Raw genomic sequence first — 27,192 nt, forward strand, 5'->3', positions numbered from 1 at the left:
ATGGTCTGCGGTTGTGAGGCCGGTTGGACTTACTGCCAAATTCTCTCAAAAAACGAAGTTTATGGCTTATGGTAGAGCAATTAACATTAAATTATCTGGCAACAGCTCTGGTAGACATTCCTGCAGTTAGCATGCCAATTGCACGCTCCCTCAAAACTTGAGACATCTTTAGCATGTGTGTCGTGTGGCAAAACTGCACATTTTAGAGTTGCCCAGAACAAGGTGCACCTGTGACACTGCATAATGAAGTTGGTAGTGAGGTGTTTTGTAGAAGTAATGATGAGCCTCCCTATGTTCCTAATGTCTATCACGTTTCCTCTCCACAACTCTTCTATGGCACATGCGATAATCTCTACGATAAGCAAACATCCAGACAATAGTTACACTAACATACACAAATATACATGGACCAGCAGCATTAAGTCAATGCAGGTCACATGATACATTCTGTAGAAGAGATATCCCTGTGTCACTTGTGAAGCCGTCTGCGAAACCCTCTCCTTCGACCAGGGTGGGTCTCTTGTTGCACATGGGGCACAGTTTGTTCCTCTCCTGTGAGGCCCTCATCCAGACAATGAGGTTCCAGCGCTGGCCAGAGGAGATGGGCAGGGCACCGTGCATGTGTTGTCCTCTGTGGAGGAGACCCTCTGTCACTCTGTGCTCTACCTCCACACATGCTGTCTCACTCAGAGGCACCTGCAGGGGCAGCAAAAACCCTATCAGCCACTGAGCCACACTAAACTAACAATGCAACTGTTTACTAAAGGGCTGTGGTGACTTTTGTTCATGCAACTAATAAATCTGTGTGCGATTTCACAACCTAAAATATAACAGTGTGTAACCTGTGTGTACACTGGCATGGTTTTTAAACCACAGTGTGTGTGGAATTAATGAGAGATAGTATGAATCTAAACCAAGAGCACAGCTCCATTTGTTATTTCATTCTACATAACACTATTGTGTGTGGTCCTCTGTAGCTCAATTGGTAGAGCATGGCGCTTGTAACGCCAGGGTAATGGTTTCGATCCCCGGGACCACCCATACGTAAAAATGTATGCACACATAACTGTAAGTCGCTTTGGATAAAAGTGTCTGCTAAATGGCATATTATATTATTACACTTCCCCATCTTGCTCTAATGAGGCACCTGTCTCATGTCACCAAAGTAGAGATTCCCCTCCTTGAACTCTTTCCCCAGAGACACGTTGAGAGTGACCTCTGCATTGTCGTAGTGGTAGCTGAGGTCCAGGTCTTCATGCATGTCATATTTCACCATGAAGGCCTTGTGGCTGTCCAGGCAGCGTCCTCCACAGTCATGGTATAGCAGAGATGTGAGAGGCTGCAGATACTGCTCACGGAGCGGGATGATGAAGCCTTCGTCAAACCCTAACTCGTTCAGGAGGATCTGTGTGGACAAAAGAACATCACCAACAAAAGTAACATGAGTTACCACAGGTAACACTTGATACATTGAGCATTTTGCCTGAAGTCTCCAAATCTAATATTCTACAGATTTCTCTCATATATAAGAGGACGTGTACCCCATAGTTATTCATGGTGTTCGGTCTGCCCTTGGGTGATGTAGATTGTTCAAAGTGTTCCATCTCTTCTATCAGCTCCTCACAGAATACTTTCTTGAACACAGGAAAGCGGAAGACCCTTGCGGCTTCAGAAAATGAAAGATAATGAGTTAGCCCTAATGTGGACCATGGAATAAAAATGTCTATGAAGTTGAACAGTCATGACAGGCACCACCTATGTCAACTATAAACTCTAAGGAAAATTCACCTGCTTCTGTCTGCATTAAACTCAACAGTCCCTCTTTACTGGCCTCATCACTTCGACAATAATCCACCATCTGTTTAAACTCTGGGGCCATATAGGACTCCTAAAGAGATAGACAATCTAAGTCAATTACACTGTACAGTAATACCACAGATCAAAGGGTTAATTATTAGTATCCGTTTATGGATTTGAAGACTGCAGTATTGTATGATTCCTACCTGGAGATGGTAGACATGGTCATGGAGAGGTTTATAAATCTCCTTAATGGCAGCAGCTCTCTCAGCTGACTTCACACCAAGGCTCCTGCGCCTTTCAACTTCTTTGGCAATCTAGATAGGAAACATTCAACCCATACATTACAATAGATTGATCATTCAGTCCAATTTTCATAAAATACTCAAAATGCATGGGCCTACTTGCCTTTTTCAGGATGTCCTCGAATTCTGTGTCAGTGGAGCAGCCAAGATTTCTTAACACCTGGAATGTAAACAGAAGTAAGGTTACTAACTTTACACTTATCTAACAAGATCTGTAACGTGACAATCGTTTGTAGATCTACTGCCTAGCTAGGCCAGATCCCCACCGCTTGATAATCCGTTCTAAACTGGTGCTCTGATAGAAATCTGACATGAAGTTTGAACTCCTCGAGGAAAATATTGTCAGTGCTAAAACAACTACAAGTGTAAAATGTTGCCTTGGAATCCTTGTCGTGTTGCATGACTATCCTATAACGAAAATACAAATAAACGTATTATAGGACAAATCACAATAATATTGGCTAATATAGCAGTTAAACGTTGGTGGTATCGCCCCCGGAACTCTAGTTGTTTGATGTGATCCAACTGTGTTATGTGTCCGATGTGAAACGATACTCTCAGCATTTAGTTTCCATGATTTGTTATCAACAAAAGAGCTTAAACAGAGACACATTGCTGAATATAAAATATACAAATATCAAACAGTACTCTATTATTTAAATATGTTGACATTTTTCTATCTGTTGGTGTAAAATTGATTCAAGAGGAAAGGTAAACTTCGAATTTCGTTTCCGGGTCTGTCAACATAAATCCTCTGTTCGCAGAATACTAAGGCAACATGCGAATCACTAATCCGTTGATTGAGTTCTTCTTTTGTCATATTCATATTTGTTTGCACGTAAGTCGGTTTCTCCTTGTAATATATAATTTGGCTCGCATATTTACTGTGGTTTGAGGTCCCTTTTTTAGCTTCTGAGATGTTGAGTGTGGATTCGTTGCAAGTGGTGGCTGAAGAGGAGGTGGTGGAGTCGAGCTCAAACCGACTGGGTGACATCTACACGTTTGTGGCCGAGGGCTGCTACCCCCAGACTATGAATCCTATACGAAAGAAGAATCTCAAAAGATATGCTCAGAAATTCATAATTGATGGTAAGAGAGTGAATAGATAACAAAAAACAACAACAAGAAAAGGCTTAATGTGTAGAGGGGGGTTGAAATGTGTGTTGTTGACTAGGCTAGCATCTCTTTCTAATTGCATGTTTGCATGTTGTCTGTGTGGTTTTGTTGTTCTAGAGGATCTACTGTACTACGTGGGGCCCAAGAAGGAGGAGAAGCGAGAGGTGGTGATTGAAGCTGAACGTAAGAGGCATATATTCTTAGAGTGCCACTTCAATGACATCGGTCATCACCTGGGACAAAAGAAGACTGTTCACAAGATCCAAAGCAAGTATTACTGGCTGGGTATTGTGAAGGACGTCGTGGACTGGGTATGTGCATCTCTTTGGACTTCAGTGTAATAAAATAATACAGCTTGGAGGCATATCATTCATTCTTCTTACAGATTGTGTTTGTGCATTTGTGTGCCTTAGATAAAGGTATGTGAAACCTGTCAACACACGGAGAGGAACAAAAACATGACAAGGACTGTTAGGCCAATCAAAGTGGATGCTCCCTGGGAAATTCTAGGGATTGATATATTTGGTAAATAAACTTCTCAGAAATGAAACTACTCAGCTAGTGTAACCGGTGTAAAATGACTAGCTAGTTAGTGGTGCACGGTAGTAGTAGCGTTTCAATCGGGGACGTCACTTGCTCTGAGAATTTGAAGTAGTTGTTTTACTTGCTCTGCAATGGCCGCGGCTTTTGTGGAGCGATAGGTGATGATGCTTCGTGGGAGGCAGTTGTCGATGTGTTCAGAGGGTACCTGGTTCTAGCCCAGGGTGGGGAAAGGAGAGGGGTGGAAGAAACACTATTACACTAGTCTCAGAACAATAGATCAAGATTTTAAATGGTTGTCTGACTTTATTTAATTTGTTCTTCTTTAGAAGAAAAGGAAAAGCTGCACACACTAATAGCTCCGATGCAATATTTTATTTGCCAATGTTTTGACAGAAAGCTGTCTTCATCAGGGTTTCATGTCAAGCACTGCAGGTCACCAGTATATATAGGTTTCCATTCGACACACGCAGGTGTTTGCAATCATGGCTGGCTATGGCATGACATCATTGGTCAATTTACACATAACAATAATATAGAAAAAAGCATGAATGGATACACAATGATCATAGCCTACAATTACATTATAAGTAGCCTAGTGTACACAATTGAATGTACAATCAATGGAAAAATCACAAATAGCCTACATCATAAGAAGCCTATAACATTTTATTTCACAGGAGTTTCTGATCAAACTCAATGTTCAGACCAAAGGAAGCGAGGGTCTTTAAATTAAAAAATTGGTTCTTCTTTTCACCAGGCCCCTTCCCAGAAACCCAGCAAGGTAATTCCAGCGTGGTAATCGTCACAGATTACTTCAGCAAGTGGGTGGAGGCATTCCCCATTCAAAAGAGAGATTGCCTCTCTGTTGCCAGATGTATTTCTACATCCATTTACAGGTAGCCTAATTAAACACACACATTTTAATACTAATTTGAATATTATCTGCAAGATACAACGTGAGTGGACATGAGATGGCGCTTAATCACCATACCCCCCTACCAGGTTTGGGGCAGCAAAAACAATTATCTCCACACAAAGCGTTGACTTTTGTGATGAGGTGAGAAGTTATTAGCCTGTGTCTATTTACAAACTTAACGAAGTGGATAGGCCGATATCAACATTTGTCCTGTAATGTTACTTCCAGGTGACCAAGCACCTGTGTGACAGGTGGAACCTAGTGCAGAAAGTGTCTGCTGTGGAGTTGAACCCGCTACACAACCGCAGCAGTGGCCTACTGAAGGAGGCCATCACACAGGTGGTGGCAGAGAAGCAGGCAGAGTGGGACGATTTCCTGGACCCTGTTTTATATCTGTTTAGGATGACCATCGACCCCACAACCAAGTTCACACCCTATTTACTCATGTTCAGCAGGGAAGCCATTTTACCCAGTGAGGTGATATGTTTTTTTTGTGTCACTTTGTTGTGGTTTAAAAATGCATCAAATTGTGTTATTACTATATTATTGTTCATGTTTAGTTGCTAATTTTCAATTTCTTTTGTCAAGACAAAAGCTGGTCCTTTCAGTTACGATCAAGAGACGGATTTGTATCACTCAAAGAAAGAGGCCTCTGCTTGTATGACAGTGATGCAGGAGCAGCAGATCTCTGTCAAGCAGCTGGTGAGTTTGAATTGGAAATGGAATATCTTCCCATTTGGGAGACGCTGTGCTGCACTGCTAAAGAGAGCCTGATGAGCTTGTTTCATGGCTACTACTTCACTGCTGACTTACTTGACTTCAACCCTATTGCTCTTTGGGGTGCATAGGTCATCAGGACATACTATAGGTCATGTGTGAAATTCCCATGTGAGCTTTCTCTGGATTCCATTGGAAATTGTAAATAGTTGTTTGTGTTTACAGGTGATCGCCAACATGAATGCGGCCTACAAACAGGAGAAGAAGAATGCCAAGAGAAGAGCTCGGAACATGCCCTCCATCACCTTCAAAGTCACCAACCCTATGTTTTGCTCGGGAGAGTCACCCTCCCAGAAGAAACTGAAACCGAGCATTTACTTGTCTTTCCCTGTGGAAACAGTCCTCGTCACTAAGGAAAGCAGCTCAGATGTAAAAAAAAGTGACTTGGAATACCCCTTGGTTTCTGATGTTCATTGAGGCCTGCTATGCTGGGGTTATGGTATACAAGGGACAAAATTGAGATGCATACAGTCACTGTATTGATGGATCAACTATTCGTCTCGCTTCAGTGCTACGATGGAGACATTCTGTCCACATAGCTAAGCAGCTTCACCTCTGAGAGAAGATTGGTGAACATAGAGGCACCGACATCAAGAATCCTGACCAAAAATATTGAAACAAAATTATTGTCTTGGTCACATGTCCAAATACATAGGTTCTCTCTAGCAGTGCCTGGTGGATTTGTGGTCTTGTCATTGATATTGTGAGGCCTGTAGGTGCTAAAGGCCAATTTGTTTTCAGCAAGAGGTGAACGAAATGAGTACTTTTACACTAGATAATGTAGGATACACCTAGATCTCCACCTCTGTGTTCAAAACCGGATATGAAGGCGTATTGATGTCATGGACCAGTGCACTTGGATCCAGCATGTTCTTTTGGGCCCACACTTGGGATACTTTATATCCACAATCAGTCATTCATGAATACTTTGAATTTTGGATCTGCTACATGCTTTAGGGAAGGAATGTTATTCATCGGTTTGGGTCCATATCAAATGATGGCTTAAAAGTCTATTGCTGTGCATGGATTCAATATTCCCCATAGGCCCCACATTCTACTGAAGAATCTAGTGGCCAGTGCAACCTTGAAGAAATGTGGATGGGAAAACAATAGAGTTCAAAAGAAAAAACAAATCACCCTTTTAATCGTCCTCAACATGGGCATGACATAAAATATTTGAATAGGGACATCGCCACACAACAAAGTCTTGTTAACAGACCCAGTACCCCTAAAGTGATAAATATGACTTTCACATGGAAGTTATGAGTCACTTAATGCACATTTTAATAAAAACAATCCAACTCCTATGTTTGTCTAAATGATCTCTGTCTTACACACACAACACACACACACACACACACACAATCTCTGAGTCCCTTCGAATAAACCTGGCTCTGGCTCTTTAGCCTGGCTGACGCGATTCACGTGATTTAGCGCAGGGAGCGGCTCTCTGGATTGCCCCGCCAATTCCTTCCTGGGATGATCTTGTAGGAGGAGCCTCGCACACCATGAATATTACCGGCTTCTATAACATTGCATAAAGGGACTACCAGTGCGGCTCAAGTGCAAATCGATATGAACCCAGAATGTGACAGAATGGAGAGACGTCCATGTCGCATAAAATATAATAAATTACTGTATCAAGGAAAGCTGTTCAGTGATCGAATATCCGAGAGGAGATAAAAGCGACAGACGGTAGGTCAATGTGATACAGTAACCTTGTCGAAACCTGATGTCACGGTCGCATTAGTGATCATTCATCACGGTAGGCATTTATACTGAACAATATAAACGCGACATGCAACATTTTCAAAGATTTTACTGAGTTACAGTTCATATGAGGAAATCCGTCAATTGAAATAATTTCATTAGGCCCTAATCTATGGATTTCACATGACTGGCAATATAGATATGCATCTGTTGGTTACAGATACCTTTAAAACAATTTGAAATCAAGATCTAGTCACGGTATTTCTGTGCATTCAAATTGTAATCGATAAAATGCAATTGTGTTCGTTGTCTGTAGTTTATGCCTGCCCATACCATAACCCCAGTGCCACCATGAGGCACTCTGTTCACAATGTGGACATCAGCAAACCACTCACCCACACAACGCCATACACGTGGGTGTGAGGCAGGTTGGACATACTGCCAAATTCTCTAAAACACGTTGGAGTTGGCTTATGGTAGAGAAATTAACATTAACATTCCTGCAGTCAACATGCCAATTGCACGCTCCCTCAAAACTTGAGACATCTGTGACATTGTGTTGTGTGGCAAAACTGCACAATTTAGGGAGGCCATTGGTCACAGTAGGCATTTATACTGAACAAAGTATAAACGCAACATGCAACAATTTCAAAGATTTTACTGAGTTACAGTTCATATGAGGAAATCAAGGGCCTTCTGTAGCTCAGTTGGTAGAGCATGGCGCTTGCAACACCAGGGTTGTGGGTTCGATTCCCACGGGGGGCCAGTATGAAAAATGTATACACTCACTAACTGTAAGTCGCTCTGGATAAGAGCGTCTGCTAAATGACTAAAATGTCAAAAGTCAAAAATGAAATCCATAAATTGAAATAAATTCATTAGGCCCTAATGTATGGATTTCACATGACTTGCAATACAGATATGCTTCTGTTGGTCACAGATGCCTTTAAAAAATCCTGGTGGATTTGTGGTCTTGTCATTGATATTTTGAGGCCTTTTTTTGTGAGGCCTTTTTTTGAGAGGCCATTTATTGTCCCCAGCATAAGGTGCACCTGTGTAATGATCATGCTGTTTAATCAGCTTCTTGATATGCCACACATGTCAGGTCGATGGATTATCTTGGCAAAGGAGAAAAGCTCACTAACAGGGATGTAAACACATTTGTGCACAACATTTTAGAGAAATAAGCTTCTTGTGCATATGGACAATTTCTGGGATCTTTTATTTATCTCATGAATCATGGGACTAACACTTTACATGTTGCGTTAATATTTTTGTTCAGTGTAGTTCGGTGGACTTGCATTTGGGTTGAATTCAAAACACTTGTTCGGAATAAAAACGTCATATAATTGTAATAGTCTATGTATTGTAATAGCAACAAATTAAAACAAAACAATAGGCTACAGTTTTAGCTTTTTGTATCCTTGTTTCTCCCCAGACCTTTTGACTCTTTACAGGACACTATCTCTCCACGGATAGACTGAAACAGAATGGGGGTCATAGTAGTGGTGAGCTGTATCTTGGTATTTATCCTGGTGGATGTTATTGTCACCACTGTCCTCTACTTACATGGTTGCCAGACTGCAATATTTACAGAGGATGTGCAGAACTTTGACATTCTCCACTCCGTCCTGGACCTCTGGGGGACTGTGCTGGTCAGAGTCTGCCTTCTGCTCGGGGCCTCCATAGGGGTGTTATGGAACAGAGTGGATGGCCCACGCAGGGTCTCTGCCCTGGGGACCCTGACTCTACTAATCTGCCTGACCGTCAGCACCTACGCCTTAGCCAAGCTGCTGATGCTCTCGGAGCAGGGCGATCTGGCGCACCAACCCTGGTTCCTCAGCCTGTTTTCCTGGACCTGTGTGTCAGTGCTGGGAACTGTGCTCCTCTGGAGGCTCCTGGGAAGGTCTCCCAACACTGTGACTGAAGGAGAGGGAGGTGGTGGAGGAGATGTCTGTGAGGAGACTGAGAGGCTGGTGGAGACAGCAGGAGAGAATGGCACTGAGGAGGTGGAGGAGCAGCAGGAGCATGGGTGGAAGAAGAGGAAGAGGGCGAGCAGGAAAGGGACACAGGACCAGACCAAGTCAGGGGCCACACTGGGGCGTCTGCTGTCCTACTGCAGTAAATACACTGGGCTGCTCTCTGTAGCCTTGATCTTCCTCCTTATCTCTGCTGTGTGTGAGTGGCAACTTGTTTAATTACAATGCACAGACGACTAGGGCCCTGAGTTTTTCCTGAACACATGACCTGACCAGGAACAACGCAGGGCTATAGTTACAGACTATAACTAGAGAACTGAGGTTTTCCCTGGTCAGGTCACATCAGTTATTTGGCCTGGCTATGGTCAGGAAGAACTCAGGGCCCAACAGACGACAAGTCAAGTTGATTAATGTAAATATCAACACCATTGTGAGGCTGGCATATTACACAGTGTTGCATGAGATAGTAGTTATGTGTAATAAAGTAACATAACCAGCTTCTTTTAAGTTCTGTTTTGATCCCATGCGTTTGTATTTTACGACTTTATTATTCAACTCATACCAGCATGGTATTGCATTCAGGGTTGCAAGGTTGCTCTACTACTCATTATAAACTGAGTGTTCAAGCCCTGAATGCTGATTGGCTGACAGACGTGGTATATCAGACCGTATACCACATGTATGACAAAACATTTATTTTTACTGCAATAATTACATTGGTAATCAGTTTATAATAGCAATAAGGCACCTCGGGGGTTTGTGATATATGGCCAATATATCACGGCTAAAGGCTGTGTCCAGGCACTCCGCGTTGTGTCGTGCTTAAGAACAGCCCTTAGCCGTGGTATATTGGCCATATAACGCACCCCCTCGGGCCTTAATGCTTAATTATACCAGTGACAAATGACATTAATGACTCATGTACCATGAGTAAAGAATGGTGTATAACTATTGCTCTACCCTACTCATTTCCTTTCATTATAGATATATCGAAATATATCTATGCATTTAGCCCTATTTCTATTTTACACAATTGTGCTTATTGTTTTTCATAACATTTAATGGTACTACGTTATCCACTTTATAGGTGAGGCCTTCATCCCCTACTACACTGGGCAGGCTATAGATGGCATTGTTATTCACAAGAGTATGGAGTACTTCACCAAGCCCCTGATCACTCTCACAGTGTTGGCCTTAGTCAGGTAAGCCATGCTAAAGTAAACAGTGATCACAAGATGTGTGTTTTGTTAACTCTTTGTCCTTGTTGTGTGCCATATCTTCTTTGATGTCTTGCACATACACTACCGTTCAAAAGTTTGGGGTCACTTGGAAATGTCCTTGTTTTCGAAAGAAAATCAATTTTTTTGTACATTAAAATAACATCAAATTGATCAGAAATACAGTGTAGACATTGTTAATGTTGTAAATGGCTATTGTAGCTGGAAACGGCAGATTTTTTATGGAATATCTACATAGGCGTACAGAGGCCCATTATCAGCAACCTTCAGTCCTGTGTTCCAATGGCACGTTGTGTTTCATATGAGGAAATCCGTCAATTGAAATAATTTCATTAGGCCCTAATCTATGGATTTCACATGACTGGCAATACAGATATGCATCTGTTGGTCACATATACCTTAACAAAATTGAGTCACGGGATTTCTGTGCATTCAAATTGTCATCGATAAAATGCAATTGTGTTCGTTGTCTGTAGTTTATGCCTGCCCATACCATAACCCAAGTGCCACCATGAGGCACTCTGTTCACAATGTTGACATCAGCAAACTCGTCAAGAAAAAGCTATATCTCAGATTGCCCATCTTAATCTTTTCTTTTTATTGGCCAGTCTGAGATATGGCTTTTTCTTTGCAACTCTGCCTAGAAGGTCAGCATCCCGGAGTCGCCTCTTCACTGTTGACGTTGAGACTGGTGTTTTGCGGGTACTATTTAATGAAGCTGCCAGTTGAGGACCTGTGAGGCATCTGTTTCTCAAAGTAGAAACTCTAATGTATTTGTCCTCTTGCTCAGTTGTGCACCAGGGCCTCCCACTCCTCTATCTATTCTGGTTAGAGCCAGTTTGCGCTGTTCTGTGAAGGGAGTAGTACACAGCGTTGTACGAGATCTTCAGTTTCTTGGCAATTTCTCACATGGAATAGCCTTCATTTCTCAGAACAAGAATAGACTGACGAGTTTCAGAAGAAAGTTATTTGTTTCTGGCCATTTTGAGCCTGTAATCAAACCCACAATTGCTGAAGGCCAGTTTTATTGCTTATTTAATCAGCACAACAGTTTTCAGCTGTGCTAACATAATTGCAAAATGGTTTTCTAATGATCAATTAGCCTTTTAAAATGATAAACTTCGATTAGCAAACACAACGTGCCATTGGAACACATGACTGATGGTTGCTGATAATGGGCCTCTGTACGCCTATGTAGACATTCCATTAAAAATCAGCCGTTTCCAGCTACAATAGACATTTACAACATAAAAAATGTCTACACTGTATTTCTGAACAATTTGATGTTATTTTAATGGGCAAAAAAAATGATTTTCTTTCGAAAACAAGGACATTTCTAAGTGACCCCAAACTTTTGAACGGTAGTGTATATCTATTATTGATTCTACATTATATACATTGATCCTTGTGTGTTTGTGGCGTATTCTGTATCTCTGACAGCATTTCATTTCTTGTGTCTCTCTTCAGCTCTATAGCTATTGGAGTACGAGGTGGCCTCTTTAATCTAACCTTTGCTAGACTGAATCTTCGCCTGCGGAATCTTCTCTTCAGATCTCTGATGCGTCAGGAGATGGGCTTCTTTGATGCTAACCACACAGGTGAGATCTCAAGACTTCTCTTTATTAATTCCCTTCAACCTTCATCCTTTTCCCTTGTTCCTCTGATCAGATGATACATAAAACGCTTGGTAACACTTTACGGAAAGCCTGCAGGTATAATCTTTAATGTATATTTTGAGCCCCAGTCTACCTGTTATAACAAGTCATAATGCTTTATAACTTGTATAATAAGTCTACAGTTATGTCTTATAACAAGGCTTATTAACTTTTATTGAGGAAAACTCGTTCCAAGAATCAGGCAGAGCTCATTATCCAGTTAATAAGAGTTTATTCAAGCACATTGCAGGGTAGTTCACACAGGATAAACTGGAGAGGAACTCAAAAGCTTACAGAACCACACAGTCTTTATATACTTCATCTACACAAAGAGCCGCTTACCCCTCTTATGGGGGCAAGGTTAAATGAGAGAAAGGGGTACTTTGTTCCACTTTCTTAAAGCTTTGTACAAACAAGAACAGGATCTCCTCTAACTGAAGCTAATTGTAGAGATTTTTTTTATTATATTGATAATGTAAAATTAACAGCCATATAGAAAGAAATGTGAAGGTGAAATTACAGAGGAGGAACTTCTGGATGCAATTAAAGACTTTAAGTCCGGGAAAACTCCAGGGTTGGATGGCATACCAGTCGAGGTATACCAAACCTTTTTTGATATACTAAGAGGACCGTTATTAGCATGTTTTAACCACTCCTATGTAAATGATAGATTATCTGACACTCAAGAAGAAGGTCTGATCTCATTATTACTGAAACAGGATACAAGTGGAAAATATAAAGGGACAGTCCATTAAAAAAATTGGAGGCCCCTTACACTTCAGTGTTGTGATGCAAAAATTCTAGCAAAATGTATAGCACATAGAATTAAAAAGGTATTGTCGGATATTATTCATTCTAATCAGACAGGTTTTTTACATGGAAGATACATTGGAGATAATATAAGGCAAGTATTGGAAACAATAGAAAACAATGGAAAATCTGGAAAACCAGGCCTGCTATTCATAGCAGACTTCGAAAAGGCATTTGATAAAGTACGACTGGGGTTTATATATAAATGCCTGGAGCATTTCAATTTTGGAGAATCTCTTATAAAATGGGTCAAAATCATGTATAGTAACCCTAGGTGTAAAATAGTAAATAATGGCTATTTCTCAGAAAGTTTTAAACTGTCAAGAGGAGTGAAACAAGGTTGTCCACTATCGGCATATCTATTTATTGTGGCCATCGAGATGTTAGCTATTAAAATCAGATCCAACAATAATATCAGGGGATTAGAAATCCAGGGCTTAAAAACAAAGGTGTCATTGTACGCTGATGATTCATGTTTTCTTTTAAATCCACAACTAGAATCCCTCCACAGCCTCATAGAGAATCTAGATACATTTCTAACCTCTCTGGATTACAACCAAATTATGACAAATGTACTATATTACGTATTGGATCACAAAAAAATAAAAATGTTACATTACCATGTAGTTTACCAATAAAATGGTCTGATGGTGATGTGGATATACTCAGAATACATATCCCAAAGGAAATACATGATCTCACTTCAATACATTTTAATAGAAAGTTAGCAAAAATAGATAAGATCTTGCTACCATGGAAAGGTAAATACCTGTCAATTTGTGGAAAAATCACCCTGATTAACTCTTTAGTATTATCCCAGTTTATCTATTTGCTTATGGTCTTGCCTACGCCTAGCGAACAGTTGTTTAAATTATATGAGAAAGAAATATTCCATTTTATTTGGAACGGCAAGCCAGACAAAATTAAACGGGCCTATTTATACAATGAATATGAATTCGGAGGACAGAAATTATTAAATATTAAATCATTAGATCTATCACTAAAAGCTTCAGTCATACAAAAGTTATACTTAAATCCGAACTGGTTCTCTAGCAAATTAGTAAGATTGTCTCACCCAATGTTCAAGAATGGCCTTTTTCCCTTTATTCAGATTACAACCACTCACTTTCAGTTATTTGAAAAGGAAATAATCTCCCAAATATCACTATATCTAAAACAAGCCATAGAAAGTTGGTTGCAATGGAAGGGGGAGAAAGTAAGGAACTTGTCTGTCGGCCTTGCATTAAAGAACATAATTGGTTAAGGAAAACTGTGATAAATAAAAAAGTATATCATTTTCATTTAAGGACCAAAGGATTGACAGCCATCCCATATAGATTGCAAAATAGTTGGGAAGAGATTTTTGACGTACCGATCCCATGGCATAGTGTTTATGAACTGATACGCAAAACGACACCGGATTCAAAACTTAGAATCTTTCAATTTAAATTATTATATACAATTCTTGCTACCAATAGAATGTTATTTATATGGGGGATACAATCTTCCCAGCTCTGCAGATTTAGCTGCGAAGAGACAGAATCATTAGATAATTTGTTTAGGTACTGTCCATTTGTAGCTTGTTTTTGGACACAGGTCCAGGAATGGCTAAAGGATTGCAATATTTACCTGGAGCTAACCTTGCAGATAGCATTACTGGGTGAGCTGAAAAGTCATAGTCAATCGATCAATAACATAATAATACTTTTAGCAAAAATGTTTATTTTCAATTCACAATCTGTAGAAACAATGAGAATAGAAAGGTTCAGAACTTTTGTAAGACATCACAGTACAGTTGAAATATACAGTGTGGGAAAAAAGTATTTAGTCAGCCACCAATTGTGCAAGTTCTCCCACTTAAAAAGATGAGAGAGGCCTGTAATTTTCATCATAGGTACACGTCAACTATGACAGACAAAATGAGGAAAACAAATCCAGAAAATCACATTGTAGGATTTTTTATGAAGTTATTTGCAAATTATGGTGGAAAATAAGAATTTGGTCAATAACAAAAGTTTCTCAATACTTTGTTATATACCCTTTGTTGGCAATGACACAGGTCAAACGTTTTCTGTAAGTCTTCACAAGGTTTTCACACACTGTTGCTGGTATTTTGGCCCATTCCTCCATGCAGATCTCCTCTAGAGCAGTGATGTTTTGGGGCTGTCGCTGGGCAACACGGACTTTCAACTCCCTCCAAAGATTTTCTTTGGGGTTGAGATCTGGAGACTGGCTAGGCCACTCCAGGACCTTGAAATGCTTCTTACGAAGCCACTCCTTCTTTCCCCGGCGGTGTGTTTGGGATCATTGTCATGCTGAAAGACCCAGCCACGTTTCATCTTCAATGCCCTTGCTGATGGAAGGAGGTTTTCACTCAAAATCTCACGATACATGGCCCCATTCATTCTTTCCTTTACACGGATCAGTCGTCCTGGTCCCTTTGCAGAAAAACAGCCCCAAAGCATGATGTTTCCACCCCCATGCTTCACAGTAGGTATGGCGTTCTTTGGATGCAACTCAGCATTCTTTGTCCTCCAAACACGACGAGTTGAGTTTTTACCAAAAAGTAATATTTTGGTTTCATCTGACCATATGACATTCTCCCAATCCTCTTCTGGATCATCCAAATGCACTCTAGCAAACTTCAGACGGGCCTGGACATGTACTGGCTTAAGCAGGGGGACACGTCTGGCACTGCAGAATTTGAGTCCCTGGCGGCGTAGTGTGTTACTGATGGTAGGCTTTGTTACTTTGGTCCCAGCTCTCTGCAGGTCATTCACTAGGTCCCCCCGTGTGGTTCTGGGATTTTTGCTCACCGTTCTTGTGATCATTTTGACCCCACGGGTGAGATCTTGCGTGGAGCCCCAGATCGAGGGAGATCATCAGTGGTCTTGTATGTCTTCAATTTCCTAATAATTGCTCCCACAGTTGATTTCTTCAAACCAAGCTGCTTACCTATTGCAGATTCAGTCTTCCCAGCCTGGTGCAGGTCTACAATTTTGTTTCTGGTGTCCTTTGACAGCTGTTTGGTCTTGGCCATAGTGGAGTTTGGAGTGTGACTGTTTGAGGTTGTGGACAGGTGTCTTTTATACTGATAACAAGTTCAAACAGGTGCCATTAATACAGGTAACAGTGGAGGACAGAGGAGCCTCTTAAAGAAGAAGTTACAGGTCTGTGAGAGCCAGAAATCTTGCTTGTTTGTAGGTGACCAAATACTTATTTTCCACCATAATTTGCAAATAAATTCATTAAAAATCCAACAATGTGATTTTCTGGATTTCTTTTTCTCAATTTGTCTGTCATAGTTGACGTGTACCTATGATGAAAATTACAGGCCTCCCTCATCTTTTTAAGTGGGAGAACTTGCACAATTGGTGGCTGACTAAATACTTTTTTTCCCCACTGTATATGTTAAATAGAAATCCTATATGGATGGTGTTAAAAGATAGATGGGAGGTGTTGAATGGAATTGAAGGATGGGACTAATAACAACTAACAACAAATAATAACAAGATAACTAATAATGTAAGCATACTGTGTCCATAATAAGTATATAGGTTGTAGGTTGGGAGCTTTTGTGAAAGAGCACAGTTAGAAAGATATGGCATATAGAAGCAAACCGGATGGACATCGTGAAAATGATCGGAGAGGTTGAGAGTAGAGGAAGTTCAGGAGAAAAAACAAACAAAATATAATTATTGTAAAATTGACTGTGTCCATAAAATGTAGATAGTAGGTATAAGCTGGAAGTAGAGGCCTAAGCATTGTTGTTCACTAGTTTACTCCAAGTAGGGAAAGGGTGGCGGGGTTGGAAAGTAATAAAGGAGGGAATATATATATTTTTAAAGGATATGTAATTTTGTACGTTTGCCCACTGACAAAGAAATGATCAGTCTATAATTTTAATGGTAGGTTTATTTGAACAGTGAGAGACAGAATAACAACAAAAAAATCCAGAAAAATGCATGTCAAAAATGTTATAAATTGAATTGCATTTTAATGAGGGAAATAAGTATTTGACCCCCTCTCAATCAGAAAGATTTCTGGCTCCCAGGTGTCTTTTATACAGGTAACGAGCTGAGATTAGGAGCACACTCTTAAAGGGAGTGCTCCTAATCTCAGTTTGTTAACTGTATAAAAGACACCTGTCCACAGAAGCAATCAATCAATCAGATTCCAAACTCTCCTCCATGGCCAAGACCAAAGAGCTCTCCAAGGATGTCAGGGACAAGATTGTAGACCTACACAAGGCTGGAATGGGCTACAAGACCATCGCCAAGCAGCTTGGTGAGAAGGTGACAACAGTTGGTGCGATTATTCGCAAATGGAAGAAACACAAAAGACCTGTCAATCTCCCTCGGCCTGGGGCTCCATGCAAGATCTCACCTCGTGGAGTTGCAATGATCATGAGAACGGTGAGGAATCAGCCCAGAACTACACGGGAGGATCTTGTCAATGATCTCAAGGCAGCTGGGACCATAGTCACCAAGAAAACAATTGGTAACACACTACGCTGTGAAGGACTGAAATCCTGCAGCGCCCGCAAGGTCCCCCCTGCTCAAGAAAGCACACATACAGGCCCGTCTGAAGTTTGCCAATGAACATCTGAATGATTCAGAGGAGAACTGGGTGAAAGTGTTGTGGTCAGATGAGACCAAAATCGAGCTCTTTGGCATCAACTCAACTCGCCGTGTTTGGAGGAGGAGGAATGCTGCCTATGACCCCAAGAACACCATCCCCACCGTCAAACATGGAGGTGGAAACATTATGCTTTGGGGGTGTTTTTCTGCTAAGGGGACAGGACAACTTCACCGCATCAAAGGAATGATGGACGGGGCCATGTACCGTCAAATCTTGGGTGAGAACCTCCTTCCCTCAGCCAGGGCTGTCAGGAGTGGAGTGTAGTGGGATGTGGAATCACACGCAGGACACAGAGATATAAATCCAAAGGTCTTTAGTAAAGTCCGTAGTACACGCCAAACACGGCAACAGGCCACAGGCGAAATCAAACGCACACTAAACTGAACAAAGTAAGTGTGCACAACGTGCAGGACTCTCTAATCAACACGAAATAAGAGAGAACAAAAATCCAGAGGACCAAACAACCACACGACAGTAGAACAATTACACACAACACCTGACCTAACACAAGGAACTAAATAGGGTGCCTAATGAGACTAAACACTAAACAGGTGTGACAAACAGACAAAACCAATCAAACATGAAACATCGAACGGTGGCAGCTAGTACTCCGGAGACGACGACCGCCGAAGCCTGCCCGAACAAGGAGGAGGGGCCGCCTCGGCCGAAACCGTGACAAGGGCATTGAAAATGGGTCGTGGATGGGTATTCCAGCATGACAATGACCCAAAACACACGGCCAAGGCAACAAAGGAGTGGCTCAAGAAGAAGCACCTTAAGGTCCTGGAGTGGCCTAGCCAGTCTCCAGACCTTAATCCCATAGAAAATCTGTGGAGGGAGCTGAAGGTTCGAGTTGCCAAACGTCAGCCTCGAAACCTTAATGACTTGGAGAAGATCTGCAAAGAGGAGTGGGACAGAATCCCTCCTGAGATGTGTGCAAACCTGGTGCCCAACTACAAGAAACGTCTGACCTCTGTGATAGCCAACAAGGGTTTTGCCACCAAATACTAAGTCATGTTTTGCAGAGGGGTCAAATACTTATTTCCCTCATTAAAATGCAAATCAATTTATAACATTTTTGACATGCGTTTTTCTAGATTTTGTTGTTGTTATTCTGTCTCTCACTTTTCAAATAAACCTACCAAATTATAGACTGATCATTTCTTTGTCAGTGGGCAAACGTACAAAATCAGCAGGGGATCAAATACTTTCTTCCCTCACTGTATGTGTGTATGTGTGTATATGTGTATATATATACATTTACATTTACATTTTAGTCATTTAGCAGACGCTCTTATCCAGAGCGACTTACAGTTAGTGAGTGCATACATCATTATTATTATTATTATTATTTTTTTTTTTTTTAATTTATATATATATATATATATTTTATATATATATTTTTTTTTACTGGCCCCCCGTGGGAAATGAACCCACAACCCTGGCGTTGCAAACGCCATGCTCAACCAACTGAGCAACATCCCTGCCGGCCATTCCCTCCCCTATCCTGGACGACGCTGGGCCAATTGTGCGCCGCCCCATGGGTCTCCCGGTCACGGCCGGCTATATATATATATATATACACATACATATACATACATACACATACACATGCATATACATATATATATAAAAAAAACATGGGGGATTGGAAGTGATGCAGACAATTACATTGATGGAAGTTACAATCTATCTGCAATATTAAGCTGATCTACCCCCCCCAATTTTTTATTTTTTTTAAATAACAGATTCTAACCAGTTGTCACATCATTCAACTCAAGCATTTACATAACATTAGACTGTAACAGAACCATTTTGCCCCAACACTATGTTATTTCTCCCTGCAGGCTTTAAGTGTTAAAGTATAAAAGCTTTTCTCCTGAGCTCGGAGTTTGATCCCCAAATGCCCAAAAGCCCTACACATTTCTCCCTCTACTTTGTCTTCATGTTTCTGCTAAATATGAAAATAATTCAGAAAGAGTTTGGAAAAAATACACACAAAAAATGTTTGTCCTTTAGGTGACATCACCTCTCGCCTGACCTCTGACACTACTCAAGTGAGTGACCTGATCTCTCAGAACGTCAACATGTTCCTGAGGAGTATGGTTAAGGGCATAGGGTTCTTCATCTTCATGTTCGGGATGTCCTGGAAGCTGACTCTGGTCACCATCATAGGATTCCCCTTCATCGCAGTCATCTCCAAGGTGTATGGGAAGTACTACAAGGTATTCACTCTGATGTTTATATAAACACACGCACAAGCACGCACGCACACACATGTACACACATACACACTTCACCCCAGCTCATGTATTCAATTGTAATACATTTTAAAAGTTTCATTCATACAGTATTTAGTTTGCACATTTTCTTGTTAAAATTTCCACGGTTCTCATCCTCAGAGATTGACCAAAGAGGTCCAGACTGCCCTGGCTCAGGCTAACCAGGTGGCCGAGGAGACCATTTCAGGCATGAAGACGGTACGCAGCTTTGCCAATGAGGAACAGGAGGCTGATTCATACTACGGCAGGCTACATGTCATGTTTCAACTGAACAAGAAGCAAGCATTGGCCTACGCCCTCTACATGTGGTCCAGTTGTGTAGGTATTACCATGTACAGTAGCTACCATCTGTAAGACCGTCAATGTAAATAAGAATCAAGAATTTGTTCTTAACTGACTTGACTGGTTAAATACAAGTTAAATCAATAAAAGATAGCTCAGATGAGGACTGAACGTTGCTCTGACATACAACTGAGAGTTAAGGAGCTCCCTCATGTTTTATGTCTTGTGTTTTTTATTGCATCCACTGTATCTGCTAGCTATACCTTGGTTGTTGGGCACATTCAAATGTGTTTCTCATTGCTCCAGATCTCAGAACTTGTTCTTCAAGTGGCAATCCTCTTCTACGGCGGTCACCTGGTCATTACAGAGCAGATGAGTGGAGGGACCCTGATATCCTTCGTCATATATGAGTTGGAACTGGGAGAGTGCCTGGAGGCATGTCTGACTCATTCATATACATCTCTAACTGTACACATGACAACCACAACCTATCCCTTTAACCACCTTATATTACCATAGGTAGGACAGCTACCTAGCTAATTGTATTATCCTTGTCCCCTGTCTTGAATTACTTTTGTTACAGAGCATAGCATCGGTCTACACAGGTCTCATGCAGGGAGTGGGAGCAGCTGAGAAGGTGTTTGAGTATATGGACAGGGAGCCCAAACACCAACATGATGGGAAAGAGGTCCCCGACACCTGCAAAGGACTGGTCGAGTTTAAAGATGTCACGTTTTCCTATCCAACACGGCCCGAAACAGACATTCTAAAGGTATGTGTCAGCTGACCATTAGGTTTGGGCTCAAAGCTAGACTGATGAGTGGAGCTACAGACAGAAACACTGTTGTCAGGCAATTCTGTATTGTTTCATGCCAGTAGAAATATTTTATATCATCCCCCTGCAGCAAAAGGCAGTCAGTACACTATCAATCATACAAGAAAGCTACTGTATTGATCATAGTCGATACTGTTAGGTTCTAAGTTCTGGTACAAATTATAGTCGTACTCCGAAAAAAGCTCATGCTAGATTTATTCGCCACACTGGGTCATACAGCTGCAAACACAAGCTCAAGTCTGGAACCTTTGGGACTCCTCCACACATCTCACTGTCTTCTTATCAGTCAGGAGAACCCTTACGTTTAGGGAGTGCACATTCTTGTTGCCTGCCGCAGTCCAATAGATAACTATCCATCTCATACACAAAGAGCTATTTCTGAGAATAAGCAATCTATTCATAATATAATGATGCAAAACATATTGAGAGAATATAATTATATAAAACAGTAAAGCTATAAGACAGTGTTATAGCGCAGTAGTTTACAATCTATTAGATCTAACATATGGCTCCTATCTCACCCTTATGGAAACATTTTGTTTCAAAGACATGCCTTCTGTAATGAATACTCAGGGAGAAAAAGGTGTAGATTCACGCGCAGAGCACGGCAGGTGTTTATTTCACCTTCGCAAAAGGCAGGAATCGTGGTCGCAGGCAATGATCATACACAGATTGGCAAACAGGCAGGAGAATCAAAAACTAGGACTGAAGGCTATAACTGGTTCTCACAAACAAGCTAGGAAAGGCTTAGTAGAGTTAAAACGAACAATACTTCACATGGCACAAACAGAATGAACTGAACTAAATAAGGAGCTGATGAGACCAGGTGAGTAACTGACACAGGTGAAATCAATGAACAAAAATGATAGACAGTGCTACGTTCAAGAACACAAAGAAACAGGGCTACGTTCAAGAACACAAGGTTGACTAAGAAAATAAATACAGAACCTTACACCTCCTTTGTACTTTACCTCTAGCCAAATACAATTGCACATAGATCATTCCATCTAACCCATAACATGCTAATCACTATTGCTAGGCTACTTATATCATTATAAACATACTAAAATGTGCTCAAGTCAATTAGTCAGTTTCCAACAGTACCTTGTATCATGTCTAAACTTATATTAATGATATATGTATGCCTATGCCATGATGGTTAGGTATATACACTGCTCAAAAAAATAAAGGGAACACTTAAACAACACAATGTAACTCCAAGTCAATCACACTTCTGTGAAATCAAACTGCCCACTTAGGAAGCAACACTGATTGACAATACATTTCACATGCTGTTGTGCAAATTGAATAGACAACAGGTGGAAATTATAGGCAATTAGCAAGACACCCCCAATAAAGGACTGGTTTTGCAGGTGGTGACCACAGACCACTTCTCAGTTCCTATGCTTCCTGGCTGATGTTTTGGTCACTTTTGAATGCTGGCGGTGCTTTCACTCTAGTGGTAACATGAGACGGAGTCTACAACCCACACAAGTGGCTCAGGTAGTGCAGCTCATCCAGGATGGCACATCAATGCGAGCTGTGGCAAAAAGGTTTGCTGTGTCTGTCAGCGTAGTGTCCAGAGCATGGAGGCGCTACCAGGAGACAGGCCAGTACATCAGGAGATGTGGAGGAGGCCGTAGGAGGGCAACAACCCAGCAGCAGGACTGCTACCTCCGCCTTTGTGCAAGGAGGAGCAGGAGGAGCACTGCCAGAGCCCTGCAAAATGACCTCCAGCAGGCCACAAATGTGCATGTGTCTGCTCAAACGGTCAGAAACAGACTCCATGAGGGTGGTATGAGGGCCCGACGTCCACAGGTGGGGTTGTGCTTACAGCCCAACACCGTGCAGGACGTTTGGCATTTGCCAGAGAACACCAAGATTGGCAAATTTGCCACTGGCGCCCTGTGCTCTTCACAGATGAAAGCAGGTTCACACTGAGCACGTGACAGACGTGACAGAGTCTGGAGACGCCGTGGAGAACGTTCTGCTGCCTGCAACATCCTCCAGCATGACCGGTTTGGCGGTGGGTCAGTCATGGTGTGGGGTGGCATTTCTTTGGGGGGCCGCACAGCCCTCCATGTGCGTCCACCAACGCCACGTTGCACCACAGACTGTCCAGGAGTTGGCGGATGCTTTAGGCCAGGTCTGGGAGGAGATCCCTCAGGAGACCATCCACCACCTCATCAGGAGCATGCCCAGGCGTTGTAGGGAGGTCATACAGGCACGTGGAGGCCACACACACTACTGAGCCTCTTTTTGACTTGTTTTAAGGACATTACATCAAAGTTGGATCAGCCTGTAGTGTGGTTTTCCACTTTAATTTTGAGGGTGACTCCAAATCCAGACCTCCATGGGTTGATAAATTTGAATTCCATTGATAATTTTTGTGTGATTTTGTTGTCAGCACATTCAACTATGTAAAGAAAAAAGTATTTAATAAGATTATTTCATTCATTCAGATCTAGGATGTGTTATTTTAGTGTTCCCTTAATTTTTTTTAGCAGTGTATGAACAGATGGTTTGTCTTCTTCTTCCTCTTGGTGGTCCTCTGTAGCTCAGTTGGTAGAGCATGGCTCTTGCAACGCCAGGATAGTAGATTTGATTCCCAGGACCACCCATATGTAAAAAATTTATGCACGCACGACTAAGTTGCTTTGGATGAAAATTTCCACTAAATGGCTTTAAAAAAAATCTTCTTCATCTTCTTCTTCTTCAGAGTGTGTCCTTCACATTGCAGCCTGGGGAGGTGACAGCCTTGGTAGGGCCATCTGGCAGTGGAAAGAGCTCCTGTGTGGGGCTCCTAGAGAACTTCTACGCCCCACAACAAGGCCAGGTGCTGCTGGACGGCCGGCCAGTGCACACTTACCAGCATGGCTTCCTCCACTCGCGGGTCAGTGCTCCACACTACTCCTCTGGCATTTTAACTCCTTATTTACAATGTGTACAACTAAGCCTCTGCGTTAAATCGCAATTACTGTCTACCTGAGAAGTTTGCCATGAAATCTCCATATTCTGTCTCGTGCTAGATATCTTATTCCTTTCAACCACCAAGGGCATCAATGTTCATTTTAAGATGAAGACTGGTAAAGATCCCCGTGCAGGAAGACTGAGCCTCTCTCTGTGTTGTTGTTGCAGGTAGCACTAGTGGGCCAGGAGCCTGTCCTGTTCGCCCGTTCTGTAGAGCAGAACATAACCTATGGACTGACTGACATCCCTATGGAGGCTGTGGTGCAGGCAGCCACCGAGGCAAACGCACACGACTTCATCACCGGTCTAACCAATGGCTATGACACAGGTGACATTAATGCTATTGACTAAACTAGTGGTTCCCAACCTTTTTCGGTTACTGTACCACTACCTGAATTTTGATCTGTCCAGAGTACACCTGAAGTACCCGCTCATGTGCATTTTACCAGTAAGCCTATGGTTTCATGAGTCTTCTCAAGTACCCCCTGTGGATAGGCCAAGTACCCCCAGGGGTCCTAGTACCCCTGGTTGGGAACCATTGGCCTAAGCTGTTGGAGTGAAATGTAAAAAAAAAATTGCATCTTAGGAGTTAACTAAAAACTGCAAAATGTTATGTTTACTGCAACATACTGTATGAACATTGGCCGAATAATGTTTTGAGTAACACAAAATAATAGTCTCTCCTCACTATTTTCATATGATTTTGCATTTCTATTTAAGATCTCTAATGCAATTAAATTGTTCTCGTTCCTCTCTTAGGAGTGGGTGAGAAAGGGACCCAGTTGTCAGGGGGGCAGAAGCAGCGGGTGGCCATCGCACGGGCGCTCATCCGCAACCCACATGTTCTCATCCTGGACGAGGCCACCAGTGCACTGGATGCAGAGAGCGAACATGTTGTAAGTAGACAGGCCAAATCAGTGTTCTGTGACTGTGTTCTATAATCTGTGTTTAATCAGATCAAGTCGTGAATAATAGATAAAGATACAGTATGGCTTTAGCGAGGAAGAGCGTGTATTCTGTAATATCCAGCTCCTCAAGTTTCATGACAATAACCTAGTTCTCTAAATGCAGTCTAATGTTATTATAACAACTCTCAGCTGCTGGTGTTTTCTCTACTCTGTCTTTATTCAGATCAAGTCTTGAACTATACTAGATACTATTAACCCTGGAGAATAATTTTTTAGTATAAACAAACTCTCTGCATTGTTACTATGCTGGCTTAAAAAGGTCAGTATTTGTGACGAGGTGTGAATGAAGGAGTCAGGCGCAGGAGGTAAAACACAGAAGTCCAGAGTTTATTCCGTTTACATAAATAAAATGCACCCAGCGTCAAAACGAAATTATAACAAGGGAAAATATACCACCTTGGCCAATACAAATGGAAGCGTAGCTCAACCGAGCTACTCCCTCTCACAAAGACAAGGGGAACAGAGGGAACACTTATACACATACTAATTAGGGGAATGAGCACCAGGTGTGTGTGATTGACAAGACAAGACAAGTGGAGTGATGAGAATGGGATCGGCAGTAGCTAGTAAGCCAGTGACGACGAACGCCAAAACCTGCCCTAACAAGGAGGGGAGGCAGCTTCGGCGGAAGTCGTGACAGTATTATTATTGAATCTTGGACATATTCTCTTTATCGGTTGTCTCGAATTTGTTGCCACATTATCTTGTTTTCTGAATGCTATCTCATAATATTTGACTTTTAGTGTAGCTTAGGATCCTCTCTCTGTTCTCTCTCCCCAGGTCCAGCAGGCTCTGAACAACATCATGCGTCAGCACACAGTGCTGGTGATCGCCCACCGCCTCAGCACAGTGGAGAGGGCAGACAACATCATAGTCATCGACCGCGGCTGTGTGGTGGAGCAGGGACCACACAGCCAACTCATGGCCAAGGGGGGGCTCTACTGCAAGCTGGTGCAGAGGCAGGTCCTGGGCATCGAGACGAGGGTAGAGGTCCTTAACCCCCCAGAGGTGGACGTCTGAGAGTGGTAGTCAGCGGAGGCAGAGCGGACATGAGAGCAGCAGTGCCAGAGAGTGGAAATGTGAAGCACCACGCTACTGAGAGAGGTTCCAGGGCTTTATTGGTACCTAACACTGACTGACTGAGCAGTGCCTCGAAACCAAGGCATTACATTACCCTAGATTTTTTATTTGCACATTTGGTTGAATAGATTCAACTGAAATCTATTGAATAATCAATAAGAGTATACGTTTTGTATAAGATTTGAGTAGTCATTTGACCAGCTCTTCTGGACATGAATGAGCAACACAGTAATTAGTTAATCCCAGTGGTGATATTACACTGCGCAAAAATATAAACAGAACATGTAAAGTGTTGGCCCCATGTTTCATGAGCTGAAATAAAAGATCCCAGAAATTGTCCATACACACAAAAAGCTTATTTCTCTCAAATTTTGTGCACAAATTTGTTTACATCCCTGTTAGTGAGCATTTCTCCTTTGCCATAATAATCCATGCACCTGATTAAACAGCATGATCATTACACAGGTGCACCTTGTGCTGGGAACAATAAAAGGCCTCTCTAAAATGTGCAGTTTTGTCACACAACACAATGCCACAGATGTCTCAAGTTTTGAGGGAGCGTGCAATTGGCATGCTGACTGCAGGAATGTCCACCAGAGAAGTTGCCAGAGAATTGAATGTTCATTTCTCTACAATAAGCTGCCTCCAACGTCGTTTTTGAGAATTTGGCAGTACATCCAACCGGCCTCGACTGCAGACCACGTGTAACCACCCCAGCCCAGGCCCTCCACGTGGTCCTCTGTAGCTCAATTGGTAGAGCATGACGGTTGTAATGCCAGGGTAGTGGGTTCGATCCCCGGGACCACCCATACGTAAAGATGTATGCACGCATGACTGTAAGTCGCTTTGGATAAAAGCGTCTGCTAAATGGCATATTATTATTATTATTATCCGGCTTCTTCACCGGCGGGATCGTCTGAGACCAGCCACCTGGACAGCTCATGGAATTGTGGGTTTGCATAACCAAAGAATTTCTGCACAAACTGTCTGCGTGCTCGTCGTCCTCACCAGGGTCTTGACCAGACGGCAGTTCGACGTCGTAATCGACTTCAGTGGGAAAATGCTCACCTTCGATGGCCACTGGCACGCTGGAGAAGTGTGCTCTTCACGGATGAATCCAGGTTTCAACTGTACCGGCCAGATGGCAGACTGCGTGTATGGTGTCGTGTTGGCAAGCGGTTTGCTGATGTCAACGTTGTGAACAGAGTGCCTCATGGTGGCGGTGGGGTTATGGTATGGGCAGGCATAAGCTATAGAGAACGAACACAATTGCATTTTATCGATGGGC

At 42.1% G+C, this 27,192-nt stretch overlaps 2 protein-coding genes across 2 annotated transcripts; one reads left to right on the forward strand and one right to left on the reverse strand.

Annotated features, from left to right (window-relative positions):
• Positions 1 to 157: 157 nt before the first annotated feature.
• Positions 158 to 2,616, reverse strand: LOC121585041 (2-oxoglutarate and iron-dependent oxygenase domain-containing protein 2). The gene is made up of 7 exons (XM_041901375.1): positions 2,369 to 2,616; positions 2,206 to 2,262; positions 2,004 to 2,114; positions 1,789 to 1,888; positions 1,542 to 1,666; positions 1,148 to 1,405; positions 158 to 696 (listed from the first exon to the last, which is right to left on the reverse strand). The coding sequence occupies exons 1-7, from the start codon at positions 2,501 to 2,503 to the stop codon at positions 424 to 426; spliced, it is 1,059 nt and encodes a 352-aa protein (XP_041757309.1). The 5' UTR covers positions 2,504 to 2,616; the 3' UTR covers positions 158 to 423.
• Positions 2,617 to 6,951: 4,335 nt separating this feature from the next.
• Positions 6,952 to 26,251, forward strand: abcb9 (ATP-binding cassette, sub-family B (MDR/TAP), member 9). Its single transcript, XM_041901377.2, has 12 exons — positions 6,952 to 7,149; positions 8,603 to 9,342; positions 10,231 to 10,345; positions 11,849 to 11,979; positions 19,507 to 19,712; positions 19,890 to 20,087; positions 20,358 to 20,486; positions 20,635 to 20,823; positions 23,606 to 23,779; positions 24,025 to 24,184; positions 24,616 to 24,752; positions 25,605 to 26,251. The coding sequence occupies exons 2-12, from the start codon at positions 8,655 to 8,657 to the stop codon at positions 25,842 to 25,844; spliced, it is 2,367 nt and encodes a 788-aa protein (XP_041757311.2). The 5' UTR covers positions 6,952 to 7,149; positions 8,603 to 8,654; the 3' UTR covers positions 25,845 to 26,251.
• The last annotated feature ends 941 nt before the right edge of the window (positions 26,252 to 27,192 follow it).

The sequence above is a fragment of the Coregonus clupeaformis genome, chromosome 16 (genome assembly GCF_020615455.1).
Source record: "Coregonus clupeaformis isolate EN_2021a chromosome 16, ASM2061545v1, whole genome shotgun sequence".
NCBI classification, from domain to species: domain Eukaryota; kingdom Metazoa; phylum Chordata; class Actinopteri; order Salmoniformes; family Salmonidae; genus Coregonus; species Coregonus clupeaformis.